Genomic DNA, 20,375 nt, shown 5'->3' on the forward strand with positions numbered 1-20,375 from the left:
TTTTCTACTAAAATAATAAAAGAAACAAAATTTGCTAAACTGTAACAATAATAAAAAAAGATTATAAAACAAGAGTACACTTGAACGCATGACGTAAAGTTCCGAGCCTCATCAAACAAACACCTGTCCAATATTGTCTTTGCAGTTCAAGTTGTTTATTCGCTTTTCGGAACTTGATGATTAACCAACACGAGTGCATTCAAACAGACCACCGACCCACACTGCGACAACAATACCAAAATTAATCGCTAATCTGTTGTTGCTGCTATTTGAGTCATCAAACCGGACGATCATCATCTCTCGTTAATTTGATTACAATTAATCATAAGACTTCAACAATTTAATTTATTAATAGAATAATTTAATATGGAATTCAAATAGTAATTAAACGAATGCATAATTTGTGAAACGCTCCTTTAAAAATCTTCAGCAAGAACGTGTCATCATATTTTTAACACGACGATGACTTCCAGAAAGGTACAATTACTACTACGACGACACAACGGAAACTATCACCACTCTCTAATCTTTCTCTATTAATCATGGAAATTGACGCATCGTGCGCAGATATCAATGTTGACATGCACGTACGGCTTTCTACCCACACAACGTTTCAATACTGTTTCGAGCAGTATATCATATTCACCTATCCAATCATAATAGTATCAAGATCCGATTGTTATTGCACGAATAATAATGATATTAATGACCATTATAATTTGTAAATAATAATAACAATAATAATAAAAATAGAAATATTATTATTATTATTATTACACTTACCAAATAAGCAAACTTTTAATGCAAAGCAATCAACCATCTCACCTGTCAGCTTACCTGTAACAAGATCACACCATGAATAAATTTATGAGTAATTATAATATATCGGTAAATATTTGTAAATATTATAAATGTATATATAAATATATATAAGTGTGTGTATGTGTGTATGTGTATAAACACGCGCGTGTGTGTGTGTGTGTAATGTTTGAATTCTACCGAATTGTCGGGATTAGTCAATTTAAAGTTTGTCTTTTCAGTTGAAAATACTGTATAAAATATAGTCTCCTTTTCTTCCCAACATTTCTTATATATATATATGTATGTATATATATATATATATATATGTATATATATGTATATATATATATATATATATATATATATTGGAAGAGATATTGAGAGAGTGAAAGAGAGAGAGAAGAGTGGATGTGTCATAATTATGTGGCAAGCTGTATAAATAGGACAGAAATCTGAAGAAATTTCAATCGAGAATTGAAACTTCCTTGAATCTTACGTCCAAGCTAGCAAGCAAGAAGATGAACAAAGCTTTCCTCGTTGTCCTGGCGGTTTTTGGTTAGTTTCATAGATGGCTATAACACTTCATTTCATTATGTTTTATTTTTTTATTTACATTATTTTTAAGTAAATATTTATTTCAAAGTATTATAAATTGATCAGTGTGAGTGAGATCTTCCAACTTGTTATTTATGTGCGGCGTTGCATGCTTGATCAGGTGCGTTGTGTTGTGAGTGAATGTTGCGGTACTTGAGGTTCAAATGTTTGATGTGATACCACGCAATGAAATGAAGGAACACACACTTCGTGACCTCGCTCTTGTCAAAATTCACCGTTCATTAATTTTCAACATTCTACAAAACATATTGAGTTTATTTTTAAAAAGTCTACATAAAATACAATTGAAATACTTAATTATTTTATTGTTCAAAAAAATTTACGCCAACTTATTATTTACGTAGAAATTAAAAACTATTCAATTTTTTTAAATGAGCATCTTACTGACGAAAATAATTACCCACAATTATTTCAGCTCTGGCAGCCAAACAGACATTTGGTCAGATGGACTGTGCAGGCAAACCTGATGGTTCCTATGGAGCTGGTTGCCGATCATACACGGCCTGCAAGGGTGGGGTTGGTACGTTGGTCACCTGTCAACCAGACCAAGCTTATGACTTCGACACCAATCAGTGTGAACCGTACGTTTCTATCATACTTAGCAGAATGTTTCAATAAATTTGACTAATGTTAATGGTTATATAATAAAACAAATTATCCCATAGTTGTCATTTATCATTGAAGAAGCATTATCTGTAAAAATGTTGAACTATTTATGAACACCTCACAGAATCGATAGTGTCAAGCCTCCGTGCGGTTTGAACAGTTCGGCATGTATCGGCAAGCCTGATGGTAAAATATTTTTCCGATTTAATTGATTTCTGAACACTAATCAAAGATGAAAATTTGATCCAATTAATTTAATTGTCGCAAATAAAATTTATGTAAAATAGTGAAAACAAAATTGAATTAACATTCAATAAATATATAAAAAATATTCAACATCTATTTAATAAACATTCGATGAATATTCACTAAATATTTAACAAATATTCAATCACTATTCAATGAATATTTAATAAATATTCAACAATATTGACTGAATTCACCAATATTCACCACCCACCAGGGAGATACGCCCTGCAGTCGGAGCAATGCAGATGGTACTTCACATGCCAGGAACAAGTGTACCTGGGAGCCAACCCATGCAACAACCCACCCAGCGGAACCGGTGAATTATTTTCATCTATTAATTTTTTGTTATAACTACGGTACCACAGCTGACATTTTTATGATTACCATGAGCTAATAAATTGTTGTTTAATTCAATAAACGAACAAGTTAATACATAAAATTTATTATTCATTGATTTGGATTCAATTATTTTTAAAAAGGCAAAACCATTTAAAAAAAATTTCAGCCTTGGTGTTCGACGAGGTTCTCGGCGTTTGCAACTGGAAGTATGACGTTAGCCCACCGTGTGGAACCAAGCAGTAGAGAGTTGCTGAAACAACCCGCTTTCCAACATGCTTACAACTTAAAATACATTTTCTGCTTTTGAATACAAATTATTTTTTAATAATTACATTTTATTTATTTTTATACTTTTTTGAATTTAAATTTACATATCTGAATGTGAAATGTGATTTTTATATTTGCTGCATATCATGACCTGTTAAAATTTTTATCACTTTCTTTGAAACTATATTCAATGTTTCATTTTTTAATGAAAATAAAATTATTAAAAAATAAAAGCTTTCCCGTAAAAATGATTAATATAATTAAATTTGAAACTTGAACTTGAAAATTAAAAAATGATAATTACACACTGCAGCCTAAAACACTTGTCATTAAATAGGAACACATCGACTTTAAAACTCAAGTGTCCTACATACTGATTATAAGTGATGAGTAAAAGTTAACTAAAAATGTTTAACGTTTAAGTATAAGTAAAACTTTTAGTTAAGATCAAAGATCAACTAAAAAATAACAGTTTAGTTAAACTAAAATAAAAGTTTAACTAATTTTTTGGTTATAACAAAAAAGTTTAACTAGAAATTTTATTGTTTTGGCAACATTTTTTCCGAACTTGAAAATTTTGATAATTTTTTCAATAATACTGGCCTGCAGTAAATAATTAATAACATATTATATATTTTCGGTAACTTTATATTTGAGTAAAAAACGCGGTTTTTTTTGCTGCTAATCCTGTTTACTGGTTGTTCTTGACATTCGACTCATTTTATTGCCAAAAACTAAATATAATAAACTGTGTCGTTTCAGTTTAAATAATTTTGAAAGTGAATGCCAAGTGGGAAGATGGACAAAAGTCAAGAATACCGTCTGCAATGCAATTTAAATTCATAGAAAACAAATTTAAAAAAACAACTCCGATTTTTTTATAGATAGCAGCTGTTGAACGAATGTTCAGCACAGCATCACAAATTCTGACAATTCGGAGATATGAAATGCCTGACTTTCTTTTTTTTTAATGTGCTCGTTCTCAATACAAAGATTATAACATTTCAGACTGACATTGGAAACACTTCATGTTGATTTCATTTTTTATCAGTAAAAATATTTTGTTGTTCGTAAAGTGCAATAAAGATTTAGCTGTGATGTCATGATTCGGGCATCTTTTTGACAGAAATAGTTAGGATAAGTTATAAAAGTTTAACAAAGTTTAACTAACTTTTTCAGTTTAGTTTAACTACATTGGGAAAATTATAAAAATTGATTAGTCAGATTATATTTTTTTCAGTTCAAATTAAGTTTTATAGTTCAACTAAAAAAAATTAGTCTAGTTCCCATCACTACTGATGGTACATCTTAGTCCTAACAATTATAATTTAGAACCATTCAAACGACAGACAGGGATATCGATATTGTTAAAAAATATTGAAGGACTTTCTTAAATTTTACGTCACCTTGTTGAACAATGGAGCTATCGAAAATCAGTTTACGTTTAACCAGGGATAAAACCGCTAGCATATCCAAAAATGAAATTCCAACTCGAAGTAAGCTTTGCAACAAATGAATTGTAAATTTCAAGTTGATTGCTGCTCGTATTATATACATAATATATACACATTTATATGCTTAATGAGTATTAGCATAAAGAAGAATGAAAAGCTTTCAGCAATTGTAACAATATTCCTCGTAATGAAAATGATGACATCATCAATCACCTATCAAACACTTTACTAGTGAGCTCGTGCGTCTGAACCTTCAACCTCTCACAGATTAGCTACTTTTTTCACAAACACATGAATTGATAAGTGTGTACATGTAGAATAGTTACATGATTAATTGTACTGGCGCTTAATAATAAAAAATCTATAAATTCGGCTAGTTGGCAGGAGCGTTTCAATTTTTTTGTTGAAGACACGAAAATGAACAGCGTTGTTTTAATCGTTTTGTCAATCGTTGGTTAGCTTTGTTTTATTTTTAATGATTTAATAAAATTGAGGTGGTTTGTTGTTTTGTTATATATGCTTATTGGTGGAAACAGGAACGCAAAACAAATTTATTAAAATTTATTAGCCAATTAGGATAGTTTGAAGTTCTTCTGAAACAAATTTAATAAATCAATTCATAGATTTATAAAAAAAAATTTTTATAAATCGTTAGCGGTACGACGGTTAATCTAAAACTACATTTAACGTTGCAAACATGTCTGAAATATTTATTTATGTTACGCGAACAAATGTTACACAAATGTTTGATATTCATATACATTGATATTCATTGTATACTTAGTTCTATTAGTTATACAAATTGTAGCATTATTTCCAAAAATAGTTGTTGATTATTCTCAGCAAATAAAAATATGATTTGTTATAAACCATCCTCCGCTATTGAAAATATTCATAATCGATTTTTCAGCTCTGGCAGCCAAACAAACATTCTGCCAGATGGACTGCACAGGCTTTCCTGATGGTTCCTACGGAGCTGGTTGTCGATCCTACACCGCGTGCAAGGGAGGGGTTGGCACTTTGGTGACATGCAAAGATCATGAAGCTTATGACTATGATACTAAGAAATGTGAACGGTCAGTACATATTTAATTTTAATCTCAGTTAAAGAGCAAACAAATAGTTTTTGATTGGAGGTTTGTAAGTTTATTATGTACTAGAAATGAGATGGATTCTAAAATTTGAATACAACCTTATCTGCAGTCAGATCCTGTTATCAAATTTTTATAGATCTTGTTTCCTGTAAATACAAATTTAAGTTTGTGAACTAAAAATTAATTTTGTGGTTTTAAAATCAAATAAGTTGCTTCTAAATCCATACACCAACGTGCACACTGCACAATCAATTTTACATGATGTTGTTGTAGCCTAGTTACCGGTTTAGTAATAGTGATGTTAAACAAATGCACACACAGCATCTGCTTGAAATTTTTTGCTTTGAAATTTTTTATTTACTAGCTCGAATTTAATTTGTTTTTTCTAAACTTAATTTGCGGCGTTACGTATGACGGCACGAACCCGAGTTTTTATTTGAAATCCTAAAATGTACTAATGAACAGTATGCCGATATTTAAATTTGAAACAGAAATATTTAATTGAAATATTTTGAATAATTTGTTTTGAAGTGTTAGATAGAGTTAGCCGACATGGCAACCAGTCTATGTGTAATATTGCAACATTGATTCATTTGTCACAGAATTGAAGATGTCAAACCTCCATGTGGCTTGAAGAGCTCCGAATGTATTAACAAGCCCAACGGTAAAAACAATTCAAACTTAACTTGCTGACCTAATTTCATGAACAATTATGACGATTTTTAAAAATTTTTCAAATCATGTTAAATAACAAAATAACTCAAATAAGGGAGGTACCCCTTGATGTCTGAGCAGTGTAGATGGTACTTCACTTGTCAGAATCAAAAGTACTTGGGAGCAAATCCTTGCAACAACCCACCTTCTGGAACCGGTCAGTTTTAAAATTTTCAGACTTCTTTTTAATTTAATTAATTTAATTTTTTTCATCAAAGAGAGTAGAGAGAGAAAGAGAGAGAGAGAGAAGATTCAACATTCACTGCATTTCATCTCTCACATTGTTTTTTGACTCATCTCTACAGAATTCATTACAAAAATTTTTTGTTCATTTACGAAGTTTTGAAATTTTAAAGATTATTAGAATATAAATTTTATTTAACTCTTGAAAACCTAATGAATGCAGCCTTGGTTTTTGATAAGACGCTCGATGTTTGCAACTGGGCGACCCAAGTTCCTCCACCGTGCGGGACCAAGCAGTAGTCACTTCAATGCAAGCAGAAGTCAGAGTTCAAAGCAAAGATTTTCTTGCAAGCGTCTTTAGCTTTCTTGATTTATTTTGACATTTTATAAAATATTTACTATTTTGCAACAAAAATGTAATTTTTTTTTAATTTTTCAAAAAATACTTAGAAATTATATAAAAATTAAACTCTGACAAAAAAAAATTTATTTCTAACATACAAATTTATTCAGTAATAAATTTACAAAAACCAAAGTAATGTGTTTTGTTAATAAACATAAAAAACAGTGAATGAAGGAAATATTATGTTTTAATTACAACTGAGTCTAAAATAATTAAAGATTATTTTAAAATTGATAATTTAATAACTTGCTACGGTAAGCCAATACACAATCTAACATAAAAAAGACATCCAAGTAACATGAATAAATATTACAACATTTACTAAGTACCATCAAATCTTAACGTTACTATCGTCACTAAAGACATAATACTAAAAAAATAACCAGGTACTGCAGGGCTTACTTGTGTGTATTTGCGCGTGTGTGTTTGTTTGTATGTGTGTATTTGCGTGTGTGTGTGAGTGTCTGTGTGTTTGTTTGTGTGTGTATAAATTATACTTGTATTTATTTTGTTTGTAAAATTATTCTGTTTTCTTGACTTTTTCATGGCTGCACGTACATTGGCTATCGTTGTTGTGTTGTTGTTGTTACGATTCCGTGTCATCTCTTGCTCCATCGTCACTTTTCTTTATTCTAATGTAAACTTCTGTTAAACAACATCACCACATTTCTCATCAACAAACAATAACTAACTAATGCATTTTTTTTAAATCATAATTCATTGCTTCAACTGTTTAAAAGTATCATTGCCAGAGTTGGATTTTTAAAAAAAAAAAACTTTTTTTCGGTTTCTTCTTAATGACTTTTATGATCTTCTTCTCGACTCTATCGACTGGAATGAAATAATTACATTATTAAAAGTTGTGGAAGGTCGAGGACCTGAGACGACTCACCGTTGTCGATCTTGCGCCGCGCTCTCGATATCCTCTTCTCCAATTTCTTCTCCTCCTCTGTTCACAGTTACATTGAAATGAACAATTTTAATCTCATGCAGATTTAATTTCATATTCTTCTTTTAAATAAGTTTAATATTAAAGAACTCAAATCAGGGATTGTTAATACTGCCGCCCATCGATTTGTTTCCAATTTTGTAAAAATGCCTGCTGTTTCAACGCAGCACTCGTTCATTTCCGTTATAATCACAATAAAAAAGATAATTTATTATTGTTATTATTATTATCATTGTCATTAATTTTAAATATTTCTCTGATTCGCGCATACAAACACGAGTGAATCCACGCATTACGTGCATTGTATGCAACAGGCAATGTTGTACTTGCACTCGAACCTAGTCATTGTATGAGCAAAACCAGGATCCTCTACCATTTTGCCATCTTATTTATATTTTTTAAAACCATGTTAATACTTTTTTGTTTTTCTTCTTTAGCTTTTTCCTTCATTTTTTCTTCCTTCCTCTTCTTGTATGCGTCTATATTGCTGAGCACTTCCATTTATAAGGGTGGTGTAATGAATGAATGAATGAATGAATGAGTGAATGAATGAATGAATAAATGAATGAGTGAATGAATGAGTGAACTAGCAAAGAAAACAATTGAATAAAATTTTAAAGAATAATAAACCAATGAAGCTAACAAGAGAAATACAAAACAAATAAAAAGTAGAATTACACTTGTCTGCTTTATCCTTCACCATCTTGGGAGTTACTGGAGAGTTTGCAAGTCAAATTTGGAAATAAAAATTTTCGATAAGTATCAAGTTAGCGTTATTTTCATTTATTATAAATTATCTTCTTTCTTTTCATTGTTATGTAAAATATACATCTCTATTCATGGTGCTATCGGTGTTGTCACTAACTTTTTTAATATTATTTTCCAGAGGTATCAACAACAACACGCACACAACCCACACACACATATACAACACGCACACAACACACTCAGCGCATGTGAATTTGTGTGAATCGACTCATTACGTACATTGCACGTGATGATCAGCGACATCTTGACCTCGAACCCGGTAACTTCATCACCGGGACCAGGCGGGGTCCACCCAGGCACGCAAATGTAACAGTCACCATGCTATTATTATCATTATAGCTACTGATATAATTTGTTTTTGACCCCCCTAACCATTCTGCTTGCAGCAGTAGAGGACCAGCATGCAGATTGGGATGCCCGCCATCAACAGTGGGACGCCAACCACGAACAACAGCCACTTCTCTTTCGTTAGGTCATCATCAAATTAAACGATGAGTAAAAAGGTTTGTGTGCAGAAAAAAATTGGTCTATAAAAAATTCGATGACAAATGGTTGACTGCATAGCCACCATGATTAAGTAGCTGTACAAGGTCAGTTAAATGTTAAAGGTCAATTACACTCTTTCAAAGTTCAAAGGGTTCAACAACACGCACAAACATCGTTTATGAATACGTGCTAAACGACGCATCACACACGAAGCGTATGATAGGCGGGGATCATTTTGTCATATTCGAACCCGGTTACTGCGAAACAGTCCCAGGCGACCTTAACTACTAGGCCATTACGCCACCGTTTAAGGATATGTTGGATGGATAAGCTTATGTGTACTTAATATAAACGCGGTGAATGATGTTCAAAGGGGCATACTTATATGGAAATATATGAAACTTTGAAAATTAATATTTCTATTTAATTTCTTAAATGTATTAACAACATAACACAGGCTGAGCTAATAAATACTCGTGGATCAAAGGCGGTCCCACCCACAGTGCAGTGCGGTGAACCTGCATGCGTTCGAACCCGGTCAGTGCAACAGCAGCAGTCGACCATTAATTGCACCGCCTTGTCTTCAAAAGGGTTAGGGTGGATGTGAAAACATTAAACATCAATCAACATCGCAGAAATAAATGCTACTTCTTCTCTTGGAAGTTTCGTTTGACAGATCAGCTGGAGAGACAAAATGTTTGAATATGTTAATGTGTTATTACGCTGTGGATGGATGGACAACGATGGTGATGGTGATCGTGATGATGGTGGTGGTCATGATGATGATGGCAGCTCAGAAGATAAATCATTTTTTTTTGAACTGCAACAAATGAATTCTTCAAACAAATGAAATCAACTGCCACCAAATCGTACACAATTATTACTCAAACCACAGAACAACTGATGCTAGAAGGCTGGAAAGAACAGTCTCGGTTAATATATCTCTACCAAATATCTTATCGATATAATTTATTTTTTCATTAATTAATTAATTCATTTATTCGTTTATTCATTCATTCATTCATTCATTCATTCATTCATTCATTCATTCATTCATTCATTCATTCATTCATTCATTCATTCATTCATTCATTCATTCATTCATTCATTCATTCATTCATTCATTCATTCATTCATTCATTCATTCATTCATTCATTCATTCATTCATTCATTCATTCATTCATTCATTCATTCATTCATTCATTCATTCATTCATTCATTCATTCATTCATTCATTCATTCATTCATTCATTCATTCATTCATTCATTCATTCATTCATTCATTCATTCATTCATTCATTCATTCGCATACATATATTAATTCATTCAGTCATTAACTAATTCATTCCGTCATTAGAAGTTTCGGATGAGGAATTAATATTGCAGCACACACAGCAGCACATCTGACAGTTACTTAGTGATGGTGTGGACACCGGCATGATCTTCCCCAATGGATTGAATATCCCAACTGAATATTAATTAAGTAAAATGATCAGAACCTACAGAAGAGGAACAAACAAATAATAAATATTTGTCTCTATGGATTTGTATTTTTGTGTTAATGTGTGTGTGCTGTATGTGTGTGTGTTTGGGTATAGTGTGTGTGTGTGTTTGTGAATATGTGTGAATATCTAAACTGAATATTTAGTGTGTGTGTGTTTGTTAGTTTTTTGTTTAGTTCACAAATCTGTAAAAACACTTAATATACACGGTTTTGAAATAAAAAAACATTGTTTAATTTGTACGGAGCAACATTAAATTTGTTAAACTTTAACACGTTAACAGCAAAAATAATAAATTTGATATGTGCCACAGTGATCTAAATTTAAATTAAGCATGAACAAACAGATGTTGAACGAACAGATGTTGAACGAACAGATGTTGAACGAACAGATGTTGAACGAACAGATGTTGAACAAACAGATGTTAAACAAACAGATGTTGAACGAACGTTTATCGATGCTGACCATATCCAGATAGTCCATCTCGTTGATGGGCATGCTGCTGTACTGCCTTGCTGGTTGAAACAATTTCACATACATTGTAAAAAAAAAACCTTAAATAACCGTCATCGCGATGGTGTAGCGGTTAAAAAGTCTGGCACTGATGTTGCGGTGGCTGGGTTCGATCGCAATGAAACTTTAATGTATGTGATGTCTTGTTTAACAGCACTGGGTTTTGTTGGTATGTGCTTCTGAGAAGTGCAAAAGAGAGAGTTGTAGAAATTACTATACAACCATTCACAATTCATCCGTCATGTTATTTCAACTGAGGTTCAAATGGAAATGTCAACACAAAACATTAATTTCTTCAAACTGAACAAAAAAAATTTGAGATATAAATTAATTAAGATATAGATTAATTCATAACATTTCTAAATAATAGCATTTTAGAACCATTACTTATGAGTAATATTCTCATCATTTTTAATATTAAAAACTATACTATTTCTCACTTAATTGTTGAAAATATATATTCAGTTTCTAAAATTTAAAAATGCAACACAATTTAAATTTAAACCATTAAAATCTTCTCTCATTGAACAGCCATATCAATTTTTCAGAATTATTGATTTTGTTGTTTAAATAGTTTTAATTAACTTTGACTAAATGCTTACAAATAATTAATTTGATTTTTCTAATCATTTTTAAATTAATTGAAATATTTTTGTTTAAAATGGTCATGAAAAATGATCGCCTATTTCAGCTCAATAAAATCCAGAAATAAGATAAAAAAAATAAAATAAGAAACAAATAAAAAAGTTAGAATCACAGACACGTGAAATCCCTTCTGCAGTAGAGATCGTCCGCGAACTTCCTGAGGCCCACCCAGACGCCACTCTTCAAGAAGCCCCTGGCCTGCCAGCGAGGTTGCGAGGCTGTCTTATTGTCCAGGGTCGTCATCGTCATCGGTTTGTTGTGCCCTAAAATCTGGTGCATTCAATTTAGTTTACAAAGTAAATGCTTTTAATTTAGTAAAACTTAATTTTAACAACTTTACCATCAGCAACATTGACAATGCCTCAACAACAACAATAACAACATCAATAACAACAGCAACAATAACATCAACAACAACAACCTCAACTTTACGATAATGTCTGCCAGAGTACTCCGCGTCGGCCCAATCACCGCCCGGATAGACGAATGAACAGTGCCAACCTTTGAAGTTCGTGTTGAACCTGTGGTTGTGGCAGTTGTAATAAAATAATGATAAAAATATTTAACAGCAGTAGTAGTGATAATAACATTTATTTTTATTATATAATAATATTGATAATAATTGTAATAAAATAATGATAAAAATATTTAACCGCTGTAGTAGTGATAATAACATTTATTCTTATTATATAATAATATTGATAATAATTGTAATAAAATAATTATGAGTGCAACCATATTATAGCTATGAAAGTTATAACAGTTATTGGTTATGATGACGATGACAGATAACACATACGTGTATGTATATATGTATGTATGTACGAGTCTTTGGTTAAAAACATTAGCCATAAAAACTCGCTAATTAATCTAGGTTTCAGGATCTCGTACGGCCGGGCATTTCTAAGAATTAAATTTTTGTAATAATAGAGAAATATTAGGGTCACCTGAAGTGTCAATTATTTTAGAACTTATATTGTTGAAAAAATGTTGGTCCAAATGTTTCGACACAAACCGCAACAAAGAGCCGTCATTGAGCACAGTATGCTTTGAATTTTTAAAATCAGCTGCCTTTGTAGCGCGAAACCGGATTTTACCGATGTATAGCCAATGTGAAAGTGTCAAGGAAAAAAGCTGGGTATCTTTGGGCACATCTGCAGAATGACAGACGACAGACTGATCAAAAAAGTACTGATGAGAAAGAGGGATTGGAAGAAAAAAGTTGGAAGACCTGTGAGGAAATGGATGGATGATATCACGGAATGGACGGGGGTTGGAACATTGAGCTCAATGAAGATGGCGAGGGAAAGAAAAGGATTTTGGAGAAATAGAAGAATACCATCAGCCTCAACGGTCCCTTAAGGGATTACAGATGATCATTGAATGAATGAATGAATAGCCAATGTACCTTTCAGCCAGCATGTGGGGGAATGTCACGTCCCATGTCAGACAACGACCTTCAGACCATGGGATAAGAGTATACCCGTCAGGTCTGGCATTACTTTTCAAAATCAGGCCTGTGGGTTCTTTAACGGCGGGTATATTGGTTTTTTGAAACAAATAATCGTTCGTAGCTGAGTGCCAGAACCCAACTTACAAGATAAACCATGGTGTCCCAACGGAAAAACATCTACACAACACAAACATTTGTGTTCTGAAACAACAGGTAGACCTAGTCTTAGGCACAGACTTGTAATTGAAGCGTTTTCGAGTCTGGTGCCGCAAGCGCTGCTTGGTAACGCCCTTAACCAGGACGAACCAAAAACGCTTTTGACTGCCACCAATCTGGCTTTATTGAAAGGCGAAGCATTCAACTGTTCCAATGATTCACAAGATCTTTTCAACAATGCTTCGTTCCACTTGTTTTTGCAAACAAACGTCGATGCCGGTCACATCTCCATAAAATGGAGCACCAATTAGCAAACGTTTCCAATCTTAGATAGTCTACGTATGCGCTATCCATCGGCAACATCGAATCTTGAAGAGACGCCGTGGCCGCGGCAAAAGACAAAAAAACAGATGGTGCCAAGTCAGCCACGACGCCCAACCCACCAATACCGACAGGCAAAAGTGCCTGGCTCCAGCCTTTGTCATCAAAAAATATTTTGAAAATGGATTGAACAGCCATAAGTAATTGGTGGTTGAACTTTTCAGAAATTTGCTTTAACGGAACGGGGGAGGTTGTTAAGAAACAGGATAACTTCGGAATAAACACCGCCTGGATCAAAAGTATGAGTGCATCGTGTTTAAAAATATGCACCATCATTGACATAGCATATTTGAACTCATCAAACTAATTGTCACAAAACTCATCGTAGCGCATACCCTTAAAGATTGTGGCTTCTTAAAATTGGAGATCGTTTAACTCTGTTGTATTAATTTTATTAGGAAAATTTGATGGGTTGGTGGAATTTGTTGTAATTGTGTTGAGCTTAAGCCCATATTGCATTAGTTGTACGTCACCGGTGTTGACGTACATACAACTAATGCAAACAAACGTATAACAATTACTATTTAAAATCAGGCGCGTATGTGTAGCGCGAGTTTATTGTGTTTATTTTTAATAGAATTAAATATAGTTTTAAATTATTGGAATTGAAATGGTTTAATTTATTAGCTTATATAATAATAATTATTTTTTTAACACTTAAATTGAATTTAAAAAAATATTATGAAAACTATAAATGAGTGAAAAACTATAGAAACACCAATGTGAATGTACAACTAATGCAAACAAACGTTTAACATATACGCGCCACATATACGCGTCTAATACCAGGCGCGTATATGTGGCGCGAGCGAACCGTGTGTTAATTTATTAGAATTAAGAACATATATATGAATGAGTTTGATGTGATGTGATGTTGGGTGATTTGAATGGTCATGTTGGGGCGGATGCAGACGGGTATGAAGGTGTACATGGGGGATGGAGATATGGTATACAGAATGAGGAAGGGCGCAGAGTGTTGGAGTTGGCGGATGCACAAAGCATGGTGGTGGGGAATACCTGGTTTACAAGGGGACCAGCACGATTAATTACATATAAGTCAGAGGATCATAGATCAATGATAGATTATATATTGGTAAGGGCGAAGCATAGAAGGTATGTAAGGAATGTGAAGGCGATACCTGGTATGTTGCAGCATAGTATGGCTGTGATGGATGTGGCATCAAAAGAAATGGGGAGGAGGAAGAAGGATAAGTTTGAAACAAAGAAAAAGTCATGGAAGTTACAGGATGCAGAAGTGAGGAAGGCATTGAAGTGAAGGTGACTGAAAGTTGGGAAAGTGGTAAGGATGGAGATGTTTGGGAGAGATATAGAGACTGTGTGTTGGCTACGGCAGATAAAGTATGTGGATGGACGAAAAGAAAGTGTGGGCATGGTGAGACGTGGTGGTGGGGTAAAGATATAAGAAAGGTTTTGAAGGTCAAGGAGAAGTTTGGGGTGTGGAGAAGGGACATGACGGGATAAAGATATAAGAAAGGTTTTGAAGGTCAAGGAGAAGTTTGGGGTGTGGAGAAGGGACATGACGGGGAAAGCGGAGTCTGAGTATAGGAAGGCTAAAAAAGTTGCAAAACGGGCAGTGGCAACTGCAATGACGAAAGCATCAGATAGGTTAATTAGGGAAATGGAATTTGATGTAAGTTTGAGGGAAATGTTCAAAGTAGCAAAGCAGTTAATGAAGGATAGGAAAAATGTTATAGGAAATGGATAAGCTTGGGATGGATCTGGCAAGTTGTGCATAGATAAAAAAGAAAAAGTTCAGGTGTAGAAAGCTCATATGGAAAGGTTGATGAATGAAGAGAATGAGTGGGATGGAGATGTGGAATCCGCGGTCACACACGGACCCATAGAAAAGGTGACGACGGAGGAAATAGAGAAAGCCGTTAGAGAAATGAAACTAGGTAAGGCGACAGGGGTTTCGAAAGTAGCGGCGGAACATATAAAGGCGAGTGGGTTGATAAGAATTAAAGTTAGGATGAGAATTGCTAACAGTATGTTTGATGATGAAGGTATACCTGAGGATTGGCGACACAGTGTGTTAGTGCCGTTGTATAAGGGCAAAGGAGATGTGAAAGATTGTGGGCCATATAAGGGTGTGAAATTGCTAAAGCATGGAATGAAGGTAGTAGAGAGGGTGCTTGAGAGGAGTGGGTTTATGCCTGGTAGGGGAACGGTGGATGCGTTGTTCATAGTGAGAATGTTGCAGGAGAATTATAGAAAGAAGAAACGAAGATGGTACATGTGTTTTGTGCATCTAGAAAAGGCTTTTGATCGAGTACCGAGTAAGGTCATTGAATGGGCGTTGAGGAAGAAAGGAGTGAATGAGAGACTTGTTAAAGCTGTGATGCAGCTGTATGAAGGGGCGAAGACAAAAGTGAGGGTCGGAAGGGTGATGTCGGACGCTTTTAGTGTTAAGGTGAAAATGCATCAAGGATCAGTGTTATCACCGTTTTTGTTTGCAATTATGATGGATGTTGTGTGTGGAATCATAATGAAGAGGTTGTTATTTGAGATTTTGTATGCTGATGATTTGGTCTTGATGGCTGATAGCATGGAAGAATTGCAGTTAAAATTTGACAGATGGAAAAGTGTTATTGAAAAGAAAGGGTTAAAAGTTAATATTGGTAAGACGAAGGTAATGGTGAGTGGGGAAGGTGGGGTGCGAGTGATAAGTAAAATAGACCCCTGTGGGGTATGTGACAGGAGAGTGAAGGTTAACTCGGTATTGTGTTTAGGATGTCAGAAGTGGGTGCATAAGAGATGTAATGGTGTGAGGAGAGCACTGAAAAAGGTGGAAGGCACGTTCGAATGTAAGAATTGTGTTCATGTTGTGATTAATAGGACGGACGCAAGGACGGGGTTGAGTGGTGGTATTGAAAGAGTGGAAAACTTTGTTTATTTAGAGGTTAAGCTGAACGCGGATAGAGAATGTTTGAGCGCTGTTACGGCTAGAGTTCGTGTGAGATTAATGAAATTTAGGGATTGTGTGGAAAGAAATTGTCAGTGAAGATGAAAGGGAGGGTATATAAAGCATGTGTGAGAGCAGCGATAGTATTAGGTGGTGAAACTTGGGTGTTGAGGAAAGAGGAGGAAAGTGTAATGTTGAGGGCTGAAAGAGCTATGATGAGGATGATGTAAAGGGGTTAAAGTGAAGGATAAGAGGAGTAGTACAGAGCTGATGTCAATGATGGGACTGAATGAGGATATTGTGACATTGATAAGGAGATCGAGATTGCGGTGGTATATACAATTATACATGTGCTGAGAAAGGATGAAAGGGTCGGAATTAGGCGAGCGTTGAAGTTCGAGGTTGAAGGAGTGATAGGAAGGGGTCATCCGCGATTGGGATGGAAAGAGCAGGTGGAGAAGGACAGAGTGAAAGCGGGGTTGCGTGATACTGAGGCGAGTGACAGATGTGAATGGCATCGAGGGGTATTTCGGTTTCATCATAGGTAGATAGGTAGCCAAACGGCGAACCCCGATCTCTGGGAAAATGTCGTCTAAACGTGTGTTGTTGTTGTTGTCATTCATTCATTCATCCATTCCTTCATTTATTTTTTTTAATTTATATATATATATATATATTTATAATTATATAACTATTGATGAAAATCACAGCATGTTCGGCGTTAGTTAACTTCTAATTTAAATTTTTGATTTTTTAAAAAGATTTTTTCGACGTTTTAAAAATTATTTTCATGTTTTTTTAGTTCAAAAACAAAATTTTTGTTTACTTTATGCATGATAGAACATACAATACAATATACAATTTCAGTCATTCACCACTACCAATTCCAAAAGATGAATTAGTTGCGCTGCTAAGAATATGTACGGCCGAAGCGCCATTCGTTGGCCCGGGTAACACATTTTATCAGCAAATAGACGGTGTAGCAATGAGCTCTCCATTGGGAGTACTCTTCGCAAACTTCTATGTTGGACATATCAAAAAAATGTTATTTAAAGAAGAACCAGAGCTAAAACCTAATATATACTGCCGATATGTTGACAATATATGTTACATATGAAGATCATGTTATTGCGCTTGTTTATCTGACAAGTCGTGTTACGTAAAGTGTGCTTAATTGTTGGAATGTTGGTGTTTCTATGTCGTTTTCGCTCTTCAAACGTTTAAATAAAATTTTTAAAATCGGTTTTCTAGTGATTAGTCAGTTGTAAACCTAAATTTGGTCTTGCGTTAAACTGTTTTTGGGAGTTTTAAAGGTTTATTGTTTAAGTGGACATTTTGTAGGCGGAGTCAATTATGTTAATGAGCAAGTGTAAAGCTCTCAGTGTAGAAATACATTTTTGGTTAAAAGTTGAGTTTGATTGGAAAATTAGTTTATATAGCTCCTAAATAATTCTAAACTAATAATTCTAAAATAATTCTAAAATAATTCTAAACTAATTTTAATTTATCTCAATAGTCATAGTTTTTAAATTGCAAGTTGTTGATCTGAATTAAAGTTTTAAACAGACTGATTTTAATAAACTATACTGATCAATATGGATGTAAATAAATTAACGTACACTGTTGAACAATTGCTGCAGCTCAATAATAACCTGAAACCTAATAGAAGGATACGTAAAAAACTTTTCTCGTTAAAACTCTGGAATCCTAGGAAGAAAATGTTTCCAAGAAATAATCTGGTAACAAACAGCTATTGCTTAAAGTTAAAAAAATTCTCTACAGAAGACGATGATGTTGATAGAAATAGAGATAATACCATGATGAAACTTGGTTTGCTCAATGTGAGGTCGTTGTCAAACAAGTCAGTGGTAATCTATGATGCCTTGTTGCATAACAAAATTGATGTTATGGTGCTTACAGAAACATGGCACAGAGCGTCAAATGATGATTCGGTAAAATCTGCTTTGCCACCAGGCTATGGGTACGATGATGCCGTCAGGGAATTTGATCCAGCTCATGGTGGTTTGATTGTTATGGTTAAGGATGTGTACTCCCTCAGGCGGTTGGATATTCCTAAACTAACATCGTTTGAGTGTTTATGCGTCCAGATCTCGATGGCAAATACACCAGTCATTCTGATGGCGATATATCGTCCGGGCTCAAAAGGTGCTGACAAACTGTTCTTTGACGAACTGGGTCATGTGGTTGAGGGGCTGATTGTGAATAACGTTCCGTTGTTGATAGCTGGTGATTTTAATATTCATCTAGAGGACGCTGATGATTTAAATGCAAAGCGGATGGAAGATTTCTTTGCAACATTTGATATGATCAGGTTTGTGCATGGTCCAACTCACGTCAAAAATGGAACATTAGATTTTGTGGCTGCTACATCGAGTTACGAGATTACTGATGTCACCGTGAGAACACCAGGAGAATTTTCGGACCATGCCCTTATAACGTGTTTGTTGCTCATGCAAAAGGTTAAACCAAAAATGGTAACTAAACTCGTACGATGTTGGAAGAAGTATGACAAAGTGGCATTTCGAGGTTCTTTGATGTCAATATTACTGGCTGTACGACCATCTGATGATGCTTGCGCTGGGGATCTGATGAATTGCTATGTGACGGAGTTACGACGGTTGGCAGATGAATATGCACCAATTAAGAAGGTTAACAGTAAATTTTGTCCAGTTACCCCTTGGTTTGATGACGAGTGCATTCGGTCTAGACGATGGTGTAGGAAGCTGGAAAAGAAATATCACAAAACAAAGAATGATGATGATCGGAAAAATTGGTATGGTGCCTTGAAGGACAGGAAAGTGTTGCTGATAGACAAGAAAAATAGTTATTGGCGAAATCAGATAGCATCTTGCAAAAAAAATCCTTCTCAACTTTGGCGTCATGTGAACAAGATGATGCATAAAAATGTAAAGATGTCAGAGTCAAAAAAGACAGAACTTTCATCTGACGATTTTATCAAACATTTTGAAGACAAAGTTGATAGAGTAATGAGGGCGACTCAGCATTATGATTTTCCTGAAATTGAAGAGTTGTCTGTTGGAGTATTGGATAATTTTGAACCTTGCACAGAAGAAGAGGTTCACAAAATAATCACCGTCAACGACATGCTCAGGTGATCCTGTCCCAACATACATTCTCAAGGAGTTTCTGGATGTTCTTCTACCCTTCATAACTGTCATGGTCAATGCATCTTTGAGAGACGGAATTTTACCAAAGATAGCCAAGCATGCAATTGTCACGCCGCTGTTGAAAAAACCCCAATCAGATGTGTCTGATCCGGGCAATTATAGACCAGTTTCAAAATTAACTTTCTTCTCTAAGTTAATCGAAAGAGTGGTAGTACGACGGCTGGTGCAGCATTTAGACAAACAGAACCTGATGCCGTATGCACAATCTGCCTACAGAAGACATCATTCGACTGAAACAGCACTAACTCGTCTGTTGGTAGATGCGTACGAAGCTGTTGACAAGAAAAGGGTTTCTCTCTTGGCACTTTTGGATATGAGTGCAGCTTTCGACTGTGTCAATCATGACGTGCTGCATTTGGTTTTGAAAAATCAATTTGGTTTGAAAGGCAAGGTACTTGGTTGGTTGTCATCATTTGTTTGCGAGAGAACGTATGAAGTGGTCTACGGGGTACAAGCATCAACAGTCATGGAAATAAAGAACGGAGTTCCTCAGAGCTCAGTGTTAGGCCTACTCCTTTTTCTCCTGTACACTTATGCAAATGACATACAGATCATCAGCAGCGCTGGGGTGGAGTCGGTGGGGGAAATGGTTGAACTTGTCTCAGAGAAAATAATGTGCCTAAAGAATTGGTTGGGTTTGTACAGACTAAAATTAAATGAGGAA

General features: G+C 34.6%; 4 protein-coding genes across 4 annotated transcripts in view; 3 read left to right on the plus strand and 1 right to left on the minus strand.

Annotated features, from left to right (window-relative positions):
* Window positions 1–1,319: 1,319 nt before the first annotated feature.
* Window positions 1,320–2,853, plus strand: HELRODRAFT_172701 (hypothetical protein; the record flags this gene model as incomplete). The annotated part of the gene is made up of 5 exons (XM_009019360.1): window positions 1,320–1,356; window positions 1,832–1,997; window positions 2,147–2,208; window positions 2,486–2,587; window positions 2,777–2,853. 5 exons carry the CDS (start codon window positions 1,320–1,322, stop codon window positions 2,851–2,853), a joined length of 444 nt encoding a protein of 147 aa, XP_009017608.1.
* Window positions 2,854–4,294: 1,441 nt separating this feature from the next.
* On the plus strand, window positions 4,295–6,622 carry HELRODRAFT_172702 (hypothetical protein; the record flags this gene model as incomplete). The annotated part of the gene is made up of 5 exons (XM_009019361.1): window positions 4,295–4,373; window positions 5,242–5,407; window positions 6,028–6,089; window positions 6,195–6,296; window positions 6,546–6,622. The coding sequence occupies 5 exons, from the start codon at window positions 4,295–4,297 to the stop codon at window positions 6,620–6,622; spliced, it is 486 nt and encodes a 161-aa protein (XP_009017609.1).
* Window positions 6,623–9,746: 3,124 nt separating this feature from the next.
* On the minus strand, window positions 9,747–14,294 carry HELRODRAFT_191762 (hypothetical protein). The gene is made up of 6 exons (XM_009019362.1): window positions 14,068–14,294; window positions 12,011–12,110; window positions 11,706–11,859; window positions 10,767–10,946; window positions 10,235–10,397; window positions 9,747–9,972 (listed from the first exon to the last, which is right to left on the minus strand). Exons 3-5 carry the CDS (start codon window positions 11,836–11,838, stop codon window positions 10,267–10,269), a joined length of 444 nt encoding a protein of 147 aa, XP_009017610.1. The 5' UTR covers window positions 11,839–11,859; window positions 12,011–12,110; window positions 14,068–14,294; the 3' UTR covers window positions 9,747–9,972; window positions 10,235–10,266.
* A 156-nt stretch (window positions 14,295–14,450) lies between these two features.
* HELRODRAFT_172705 (hypothetical protein) overlaps window positions 14,451–20,375 on the plus strand; it is a gene marked incomplete at both ends in the record, with an annotated part of 6,679 nt that continues 754 nt past the window's right edge. The window contains 2 exons of the mRNA XM_009019363.1: window positions 14,451–14,809; window positions 18,214–18,982. Coding sequence (XP_009017611.1) covers window positions 14,451–14,809; window positions 18,214–18,982 — 1,128 coding nt within the window. The remainder of the gene's footprint in view (window positions 14,810–18,213; window positions 18,983–20,375) is intronic.

Source organism: Helobdella robusta (assembly GCF_000326865.2).
Source record: "Helobdella robusta unplaced genomic scaffold HELROscaffold_24, whole genome shotgun sequence".
NCBI classification, from domain to species: Eukaryota; Metazoa; Annelida; class Clitellata; order Rhynchobdellida; family Glossiphoniidae; genus Helobdella; species Helobdella robusta.